Source organism: Rhagoletis zephyria, unplaced genomic scaffold (genome assembly GCF_001687245.7).
Source record: "Rhagoletis zephyria isolate East Lansing unplaced genomic scaffold, Rhagoletis_zephyria_1.1 Rzeph_scaffold_00810, whole genome shotgun sequence".
NCBI lineage: Eukaryota > Metazoa > Arthropoda > Insecta > Diptera > Tephritidae > Rhagoletis > Rhagoletis zephyria.
This window is the reverse complement of record NW_016157894.1, coordinates 170,882-182,355: the sequence shown is the minus strand read 5'-3', so window position 1 is coordinate 182,355 and position 11,474 is coordinate 170,882. Positions and strand designations below refer to the sequence as shown.

At 41.1% G+C, this 11,474-nt stretch overlaps 1 protein-coding gene across 1 annotated transcript; it reads right to left on the bottom strand.

Moving 5' to 3' along the window:
* Nucleotides 1–9,995: 9,995 nt before the first annotated feature.
* LOC108361655 (uncharacterized) lies at nt 9,996–10,445 on the bottom strand. Its single transcript, XM_017614339.1, has one exon. The coding sequence runs from the start codon at nt 10,443–10,445 to the stop codon at nt 9,996–9,998; it is 450 nt and encodes a 149-aa protein (XP_017469828.1).
* Nucleotides 10,446–11,474: the final 1,029 nt, after the last annotated feature.

Genomic DNA, 11,474 nt, shown 5'->3' with positions numbered 1-11,474 from the left:
CCCGAAGGTCATTGTCTTGGTAATACCGGAAACGATCGCGTACACCCAAAGCATCGGCACTTTTCAACAAATTGCCTTTAAAAAGGTTTAAGTACACATTTTTGTCCATCGTTCCATCAATAAAAACTTTGTTACCAACTCCAGAGGCAGCCATGCAAGCCCAAACCATCACACTTCCCCCACCATGCTTTACAGTTGCCTTCAAGTTTTTAAATTGAAGCTCTGTATTGTCTTTACGCCACACGTAATTCATGCCATCCGAACCAAAAATATTAAGTTTTGACTCGTCAGCAAAAATGACATCTTCCCAGAATGAAATTGGCTTTGTCACGTGGTCCTGGGCGAATTTAAACCGACTTTGAATATTTTTTTTTTCGATATGAACGGCTTTTTGCGAGCTACTCTTCCATTGAAGTCGTGTTCCCTGAACACACGACGCACGGTTTCGGCACAACATACTTTACCCATTTCATTCGCAATCTCTACCACCAATTTTGGAGGCGATATCTTCGGATTTTCCTTAATTTTCCGGACTATTTTCCTTTTGTCAGCATCTGTAAAAATTTTGTTTGGCGCATTTCTGCCCTTGTCCGCCACTCGATTACGGCGCTCAAATCGCTGTATGATATACTGGACTGTACTTGCACTCATTCCTACCATCTCAGCTATTTTCCGCTGGCTTTCTCCTCTCTTAAAATGATTCAAAACCAATTCTCGCTTTTCTAAACTTGTCCGTGAACCCATCTTTTAAAAACCTGGTATTATAATATTTTGATGCGCGATTAAATTAAACACAAATAAATGGAAGAAAAGAATACCAATTAAGTTGGATGCACGTGATCCACAAAATACTATTAAAAGAAGCTATACGAAATAAGCTGTGAGCTTTTTTTTCTCAGAAATATTTTTTTGGCGTATTTTTAAAAGGAAGTTTAATTTTTCTGGTTTTCTTTATCACCCATCCTGTTACACAAATATGTTGCTAAAAATTTACACTTAACATTTTTTCGGTGCCATCATTAGTTTTCTTTCTATAAGATTCAAAAGTTTTATTTTGCAGCTGCACGAAATAAGCTGTGAGCCACTGTATATATATGGACTGATAATGAATGTCAATAAATTTTATAGTATTAAATGTATGAATTCAATTGATCAAATAAGTAAGTTTATAAAGTAATAAAGTTGTAGATGGCGATTAGTGGTTGTGCTAGATTCTCTGATGAAAAAGAAGGAAAAATTAAGTGCGTCAGCGTATTTATACGAGGCGAAACGAAACAATGGAAGTTCGAAAGCGATGTTCACGCAGGGCTGCGTGTGCGGTTTCATGCAGCACAGGGTTGCGTTTTAAGCGGACATAAGTCGCTTAAACAAGCTGTTTACAATTCAATTAACCATTCACAATAGTTCCAATTTTTATCGATCAAGCTACGCAATAGCAAAATAAAAGATGATCGACTCGATCGACAAATTTCTATTCTACTGTCAGTTGACACTCGCAATAGGGGACATAATTTGAAAGCTTACAGTATGACTGCAAATAATCCGGAATAATTATGTTTCAAGACATATTATTGCTAAATTACGAAACAAAAAATCTTGAATTGGCTCTACTGAAATATATGAAGTTTTGAGTTGTGTCGTTATTGCAGAGGACCATCGATATGTACGCGCCTTTCTATTATTATTAGTAATCATCAATACAATTTCAAATTACATAAACCCAGTCACAGCCCTTTTTTGTGTTCGACGCTTTCAGAAATCACATAATACATAAAATAAATAAAAGCTGTTTTGATTAATATTACATAAACTGGAAACTGTTAAAAATAAGTGCGCTTGTGTACAGAGATTTTAGAACCTATTTAGTTCCGAAAATGTCTGTTTGCATCACATAACAATAAAAATGCCCATCAAATTGCTAAGAATGCACCGCCTATGCACCGTGCTAATTACGCCTTGTAAATTATCGTTTGCTTTTTTCCACGGTGCATAGGCAACTGGCTGAGTCAGTGGGATCGTCGGTTCGAAGCCTACTGAAAGAAGTCTGATGAGGAAATGTGGTGATTTACGAAATAGCTATCACTTCTACCATTTTTTCCAATAATTGTTGCTTTTCCACAATAAATTTTCATTAAAAAAGGGCTTCGAGCTCAATAAAAATTTTTGAATATAATTGTTATAAGGCCAAAAAATAACAAAAACAAATTTATTTAATTAATCTTTTATTGAAACACAAATTTAAAGTGCAAATACATTTGTAAAACTGTTTATCACAAAATAGTATTAATTGTTTGCAAGCATACTATAGTTTTCATGCATTTTTAGATCAAATAATCTAATATGTGTACATACATACATATCGTCGTTTAAAGTACAAAACCGCGTATCGTCATTCTGCAAAACCGCGTAACTGACATTTGCTGCCAAAAATCGGATTTGCTCACAAAAGCTCTTGGCTCAATTCTTATCCATTCGTCCTGAAATATACTAGCCAGAAATGCGTTTGCTTTATAAATAAAATTATAGTTTAAAAAACTAAAACCTCCCTATTATAATTGCAATTCGTACTGTCAGGTATGTAACTTGAGAATAGAAATCGTTGCATCTTTTAGGCACATCAATATTACATAGTTACATCCGAAGTTAATAAAAGGAAGGTAATAATAATAATAATAATAAAAAGAGAACCATTTTGAAATATGGGAGACTTTACTCTCTAGAAAATAATTTAAGCAATTACGCGGTTTTGCATTTTCTTGATACGCGGTTTAGTAATTTAAACGACGATATGTATAGCATTTACTTACGGCGGCCGCCGTAGCAGACTGATTACATGTGCGTACTTCCACTCCATAGGACCATGGTTAAATACCTGGTCAGATCATAACCCAAAATAGCAGTCGTCCTTCGGCACGCAATGGCAAACCTTCGAGTATATTTCTGCCTTGAAGACTCTTCCTACAAAATCATTTGGTGTTCGGAGTGAGCCTTAAATATGTACATAGGTGTCTCCATTTGTGCCACAACAACAGAACTCATGCTTCAAGTTTGAGCAGAAGCTCGGCGAAACACTTAGAAAAATATTTTGCGACCAAATATTGATTTGTTTACTTATTTTAAGGGAGATGGTAATCTTCTGGTTTCACATTTTGAGTACAAAAATCTCAACCCTGATACAACAAATAGTATTAGATAATGACAGATAGCATTCACATAAACGTACAATCATACATGATTGAGTTTTGTTTTTGCATTCACGTTTTCTATGTGAATGGGTGTCAACCATTCCATAACACACTACATATTTTGTGTTTATAATTTGTAACCAATCTCAAGAGTGGTTGTTAAATTTTTTAAATCAAACAATCACATTTTTGAAACGAAAAAAATTAGAATGCACACTCAATTGATTCAATCATTACACAGCTCTGATATATATGTTTCGAATGAAAAAAAAATCTTCATGAAAGTAATAAACGTTTCGAATTTGGTTACATTAACAAAATCGGTTCATAAATAACGCTTTTATCGGGTCCGTTTTTCGCTGATCGAAATCGGTTCATAAAGCCACCTAGCGGGTCAATTTTTGGTAAACGTATTTTCCATCGTGCTGGTAGCTACATTTTGAATTTAAGACATCGGTTCATAAATACGATTTATATAAATAACTCGACTCCAGCACCACCTAGCGGGTCTATATCTCATCATGGAGATAGCGCACGTTTTAAATTTGAACGAAATCGGTTCATAAATACGACTTTTATAAATAACTCGACCCCAGCGCCACCTAGCGAGTTTTCTGGTAGCCTATAATAGGATCATAATTGCAAGGTATAACCTCTGGAAATTTTACTGAAATGTATGCAGTAGTTTTTGAGTTAACTCCGAGCAACGAAAACGGCTATTATCTATGTATATGTATATGGATATTTCCATACGTCGCATACGTGACAGTCGTACGTTTCAATGTGATACAAACAAGGAATACCATTTGTTTTCTTTAACTTTTTTGGGCCATTGTATAGCACATAATTAGCTTTATATTTAACCGAAAAATGAAAACAATCGAACTGCTTGGTCCTGAAATATAAGCATTTAAAGGGAGTGTCGTTACGTGACAAAAAATGGAAGTTGATTTTTTCTTTTCTTACAAAATCGCAAAACTCTGCGAATTGTGGATGGCTATTTTAATATGATTTGAAGCAATTCTAGTTATTTTTAGATTTTTTGAATTAATGGAACTTGTTTCAATTTTCTTTTAGCGTAACGTGACATAAATTTCCATCGTTATATGTTTGTTAATATTGCTTTTAAATGAATTTTTAACGCAAATAAACCATGTATTTTATGTAGAATATGCTTTATATTTTGACTTCAGCGCCAATTCAGGGTGAATTTGTTGGAAATCTATGATTTACTATGTTTCAACTACATACGCCACATTCGAACCAAATCGGACCATAAATATGGTTTTTCGAAATATCTCGACCTTGGTGCCACCTAGGAAGACCATTTTACGCAAACATGATTCTACTTTTATACCCAGTATATATATTTTAAAAAGGAGACAAATCGGCCCGTAAATACGTTAGATATAAGACTTTTATTTATTTTTTTGTCGTGGTGGACCTTCCGATGGAAACACCCATATATATAAATATTTTGTGAAAAATGTATAGTAATTCATCAATTGAGAACAGTTGGGCCGATTTGGCTAATTTTTTTTCAGTTGTTCGTAATTGCCAGGAGAAGGTTTTTACGAAAGAAAATTTTGGGAAAACCCTCCGGTGGACCAGGGACCGATCTATTCAAAAAAATCGTATTTATCGTCCGATTTGCTTAAAATTTGGTATCTAGGTAGCTTTTTGCCTAGATTAGCACATAGGATGCTTTTTTCCGGGACGTGGACCAGGGACCGATCTATTCGAAAAAATCGTATTTATCGTCCGATTTGCTTAAAACTTGGTGCGTAGGTAGCTTTTTACCTCGATTAGCACATAGGATGCTTTTTTCCGGGAAGTGGACCAGGGACCGATCTATTCGAAAAAATCGTATTTATCGTCCGATTTGCTTAAAATTTGGTGCTTAAGTAGGTTTTTGCCCAGGTTAGCATATAGGATATTTTTTCTCGGGAAGTGGACCGGGGACTGATCTATTCGAAAAAATCGTGGTTATTGTCCGATTTGCTTAGAATTTGGTACGTAATTTAGCTTTCACTTCTTCTTATCCGCTAAACGTGTTTCGTATTTTTTGTTGTACCAACTTTTTCGAAAAAAGTCCAGCTTTTGACGTTGGAAAATGCCAAACATATAAGTAGAGAATTTGTCTAATATTTTTAAATCATTTTCTTCACAACTGCTGCTTCCGTGGATATTGCAACACACGGAATAGATGTAATAATGCAGCTATAGGAGCCACCGCATTCCACAGAATTTATCGGCCGCCTATTTAAATAGTAGGGCTCGCTTGAAATATGTAAATGAAGATGTATGGAGGTGCGCACACTACACCAACTTAATCGCTCCGACTAATTAGTTGTGATGCAATGGAAAGACTAGCAAGCCCAACTAAATCGGCGGCCGATAAAGTTCGTATAGTGCGTTGGATCTAAAACATTTTAAACAAGAAATATTGCAGTCACATTTTCGTTTTTAGGAGTTTTATTCATGCAAACAAGCGGGTATTGGCTATTCAACAATACTTATTACACAGGCCAACAAAAATGGTAAAAAATTTGATCTTAACATTATTTTTGCCGCGTTTTTGTGTGCTGATTACGAATCCGTAAGCATAAAGTTTCCATCAGCTCCAGATTTTAAGAAAACCGAGGTCAAAGTGTCAAAAAGTCGCGTTCATTTTTCAATATTTGAGAAGCTCTAGCAAGGAACAAAGGGTGGTAGAACCTCCTTCCACTTAGGCTGTGACTAAAGCTCAAAATGTCGAATACTATCCTTGCAAATTCCTGCGCATTTAGTTGATGGTCACTTATAGTCATTTGTTGAACAGGAATAACTGATTTTGGGAAGTTTGAGTACCTATCGCAATTAAGCAAAAGGTGATAGAACCTTCCACTTAGGCTTAAATTAAGGCCTGGACTTCTGACTTCAATCCCTGAAAATACCGTTCCTGCACCTTGACCCTAAGGTCACCTACAGTCATTTATTGAACAGCTAACACTGATTTTTACACCAATATTTTCAATTGCATAATTATCCAGCATTTTTTTTTTATTGTTGGACGATAAAAAGTAAATGAGTATAGGTGACCATTAGTGCAAGGTGCAGGAATAGTATTTTCAGAGATAGTAGTAGGTAGGTCTGTCTTTAATTTAAGCCTAAGCAGAAGGTTCTATCACCTTCCTCAGAGGTTCTCAAATATTGCAAAAAACGCGATTTTTTTGACACTNTAAAAAATTTGATCTTAACATTATTTTTGCCGCGTTTTTGTGTGCTGATTACGAATCCGTAAGCATAAAGTTTCCATCAGCTCCAGATTTTAAGAAAACCGAGGTCAAAGTGTCAAAAAATCGCGTTCATTTTTCAATATTTGAGAAGCTCTAGCAAGGAACAAAGGGTGGTAGAACCTCCTTCCACTTAGGCTGTGACTAAAGCTCAAAATCTCGAATACTATCCTTGCAAATTCCTGCGCATTTAGTTGATGGTCACTTATAGTCATTTGTTGAACAGGAATAACTGATTTTGGGAAGTTTGAGTACCTATCGCAATTAAGCAAAAGGTGATAGAACCTTCCACTTAGGCTTAAATTAAGGCCTGGACTTCTGACTTCAATCCCTGAAAATACCGTTCCTGCACCTTGACCCTAAGGTCACCTACAGTCATTTATTGAACAGCTAACACTGATTTTTACACCAATATTTTCAATTGCATAATTATCCAGCATTTTTTTTTTATTGTTGGACGATAANTAACGGTGCCAAAACTCTTGGTGCTTCAACCATTGCCATTGCTTCAGTCGATTGGTAGGGGCTTGGCGGACATCAGGTTCGGGTACGGCTAAAAGCGGGGAGCCAACCAGAAAATCGCCAGGGGTAAGGGCGAGCTTGTCCTCCGGATCGTCATGAAGTGGGGTGATGGGACGCGAATTTAGACACGCCTCAACTCGTGCCGCCAAAGTCTGCATCTGGTTATGCCACATCGTTTGAGCACCAACACAGCGAACTAGATGGTGTTTGGCAGACTTGACGGCAGCCTCCCAGAGCCCGCCTTGATGCGGCGCGCTTGGAGTAATAAAATGCCACTGCGTACCCATAGCTGCTAACGATTTTTGATTGTTGTCCGTGTACCAGGCGGCAAGATCTTCTTGTAATAGTCGATTACCACCGATAAAAGCCGTGCCATTGTCACTGCACAAATCGCGACATGGTCCTCGTCGACTAATGAAGCGGGTGAACGCATCAAGGAACGCCTGAGAAGAGAAGTCGTCCACCACTTCAAGATGAACAGGCTTTGTTGCCATGCAAATGAAAATGGCGAGGTAGGTTTTGACCATTGTGCGAGAGCGTTTCGTTCCCGTACGCAACATAAATGGACCACAATAGTCGACGCCGGAAGCAGCAAAAGGTCGGGCAGCGCTAACGCGCTGCATAGGTAGTTGGGCCATCTGTTGCATCAACAACGCTCGGCGATGTCGACGACAGATCACACAGCGGTGGATGGCTCGTTTGACGGCCTGGCGGGCATTCAAAATCCAGAAGCGCTGTCTGAGAGTCTGAAGCATCAGTTGCGTTCCCCCGTGAAGAGTTTGTTCGTGAACTTGTAGGACGAGTAGCGTGACCAGAGGACTGGATCTCGGCAAGAGGATTGGGAAACGCCGCTCGTATGATAAGTCAGCTCTTTGAATGCGTCCACCCACTCGCAACATGTGCTTGTCATCAAGTAAGGGATTCAACGGCATAAGTCGACTGGAATGTGCGATGTGTCTTCCACTCTTCAGCTGCTTGACCTCACTGCTAAAGGCATCCTCTTGGTCCATACGAATCAAAACGTCTAATGCATCGTCGAATTCTCTTGCACCTATAACCCGCTTACGCAGATGTTGACGTGAACTAAGCCATCGCAGGATAATGGCCACTGTACCTAGAAGGCGTTGGATGGAACTGAAGCGCTCGGTGAGTAGTACGACCTTACCATCACGTTGTCGTGTTTCAATAGATCGCGCAGCACTGATAACTGCAGTGCATGAAATGGTGTGCTCTTCGGTACTTACTGTATTCGCTTCGTCCCCAAGGAGGGGAAGCGCTTTGTTTCTTACAGGGATGTCTTTCTCCAGCCAGCTTGGGCCCTGCCACCAAAGCGGATGCTCCAGCAGTTCGAGGGGTGATATGCCTCTACTCGCGCAGTCGGCGGGGTTCTGTGCCGACCAGATATGATGCCCTCGATCGGGCGAAGTGAGCTCCTGGATCTGACGTACTCGATTCGATACATATGGCTTAAGCGTTGTTGGGTGTTTCTTTATCCAACAAAGAGCAATCGACGAATCCGACCACAAATAATAGGGGGCGTTCATCAAACCCAAAGCGCTTCTTACAGCTTGGAGTGTTTCTGCCAACAAAACCGCTGCCCAGAGCTCGAGACGTGGTATGGTAGATCCCTTAAGTGGAGCCACCTTAGTGCGCGCTGTCAGCAATGCGAGTTGTACTCTTTCGCCTGCGCCTACAGTTCTTGTGTAAATCACTGCTGCGTAAGCTTGCGAACTAGCANGATGCCCTCGATCGGGGGAAGTGAGCTCCTGGATCTGACGTACTCGATTCGATACATATGGCTTAAGCGTTGTTGGGTGTTTCTTTATCCAACAAAGAGCAATCGACGAATCCGACCACAAATAATAGGGGGCGTTCATCAAACCCAAAGCGCTTCTTACAGCTTGGAGTGTTTCTGCCAACAAAACCGCTGCCCAGAGCTCGAGACGTGGTATGGTAGATCCCTTAAGTGGAGCCACCTTAGTGCGCGCTGTCAGCAATGCGAGTTGTACTCTTTCGCCTGCGCCTACAGTTCTTGTGTAAATCACTGCTGCGTAAGCTTGCGAACTAGCATCGCAGAAGCCGTGTAAAGTCGTTTGCATACCGTGTGCCATGCCTAACCATCGATTCACACGAACTTTGTTGAGTAACTCCAGCTTAGACCGATAGTTTATCCAATCGTCGCGAAGATCATCAGACAACGGTGCATCCCATGAAAGACCAGCGGACCACATTCGCTGTATAAACACCTTACCCTGGACCACCACCGGTGCCAAAAAGCCCGTGGGATCAAAAAGCTGAGCAACTTCGCTGAGAACCCGTCGTTTGGTTGGTGTAGGACCTGCTTGCTTGAGAACCACCTGGAAGAAGAACTGGTCAGCGGCAGCATCCCACCGTAATCCAAGTACGGAAGCCGTAGGAGGGTTTATTTCTAAGCCTGCGGAGGAAGAAATGTTACCGGTCAAGTATTCTATTACCTCAGCATCATTGGAGTTCCATTTCCTCAATGTAAATTTCCCAGCGGAGAGAATTTCATCAACATTGTGAGCTAAGACCTTAGCGTCAAACTCACAACTGGTCAAAAAATCGTCAACGTAAAATGACGTTAAAATGGTATCGCGCGCTTTCGCGGCTTGCCGGTGGTCCGATATTACGTTGTGATTGTCGCGTGTACATTGTTCGAGTGCACGTATGGCGGGCTGCACGCCATACCATACGTAACCGTTGATAGTCGATATACCTTGAGTTCATCCGAGGGTGACTCGCGCCAAAGGATCCGTTGGAAGTCTCGGTGTATGGGGGCAACGAGTACCTGCCGGAACATTTTTTCAATGTCGGCTGTTAGGGCCACCCTATAGCGTCGGAAACGTAAAATTATATTGATGAGCGAGTCTTTTATGGTCGGGCCCACTATTTGCACCTCATTTAGTGACACGCCAGTACTAGTNTATGGCGGGCTGCACGCCATACCATACGTAACCGTTGATAGTCGATATACCTTGAGTTCATCCGAGGGTTACTCGCGCCAAAGGATCCGTTCGAAATCTCGGTGTATGGGGGCAACGAGTACCTGCCGGAACATTTTTTCAATGTCGGCTGTTAGGGCCACCCTATAGCGTCGGAAACGTAAAATTATATTGATGAGCGAGTCTTTTATGGTCGGGCCCACTATTTGCACCTCATTTAGTGACACGCCAGTACTAGTTGGTGCCGATGCATTGAACACCACTCTAAATTTGGTGGTTACAGCGTGGTGGGGAATGTAGTAGCCGTTGGTGTGATCACCTACGTTATTTACGGGTTCCATATGGCCAAGACTTACGTACTCACGCATGAACTTAATGTAATTATCTTTAAGCTCAGAGTCACCAACGAGACGTCTTTCTAGGCGTTGAAATAGGCGAAGAGCGTGCGCATATGATTCGCCAAGTCTCGGTGCATCGCGGCGGAATGGCAGCTGAACCATGTAACGTCCATCACTAGTACGGGAGTGTTTGGCTGCAAATATTCGACCACATTCATCATCATCGTCTGATGCACACACGGGGACCTCCTGAAGCTTCCAAAAATTGTGAACTAATTCTTCCAGCACCAATTCTTCCAGCACCAAATCATCCTCGACTAGCTTTGCGCTGTGCACTGAGCACGAGCGATGAGTTCTCCTTCGACGAAACTTCTGACGCTGGACCAAAAACTTCCCAACCAAGGCGAGTGCATTGAGCATAAGGTTCATCTGGTCTGCCACCGATGATGTCATCCTCCACGATTCTACCCCAGGCATCAGCTCCAATGAGACAGTCTATAGCCCCAGGTGTACCAAAATAAATATCGGGCATATCGAGGCCAGCCAGGTGTTGCCACTGGTTAACGTCTAAACGCACGGCAGGAGTGTCCGATGTGATTGACGGGATCACCAAAGCGTTGATTTTGGTTTCAAAGTTTGAATGCAATGACTTTATGTTTACAATAACATTACCCGTAGTTCGAGTACTAATACTCGATCCAATCCCCTGTACATTCAATTGGCATTTGTGTATTTTTAATCTCAATGATTTAGCTAATCGATCTTTAATAAAACTAACCTGCGAACCTGGATCGCACAAAATTCGAGCCAATCGTTGAACTGCTGCATCCCCATAGATTTATGCACGCGCTGTTGCCAACAGAATCGTAGGTCTGACTTGGGCAACGCAGGTTGTAATTGGCGAGGTTAGTCATAAGTTTGGAGCAGGCTGGACAGCTTGCGGGGTAGCCTCGATGACCTTTGAGCTGGACTGAGAGCCTGAAGCTGCTACTCCTGTTTGGCTCTCGCGACAAAACAGCGTGTTATGCTGTCGACCGCAATTACGGCAACCACCAGAAGAACATTGTTTCGACGAATGTCCAGCCCTTAAGCAATTATAACAAAGCTTCGATCCCTTAACCGCCTCAAAACGTTCCCCGNACGATGAATGCCATGGCAATGGGCACACTTCCCATCAACCGTGGAAACCAC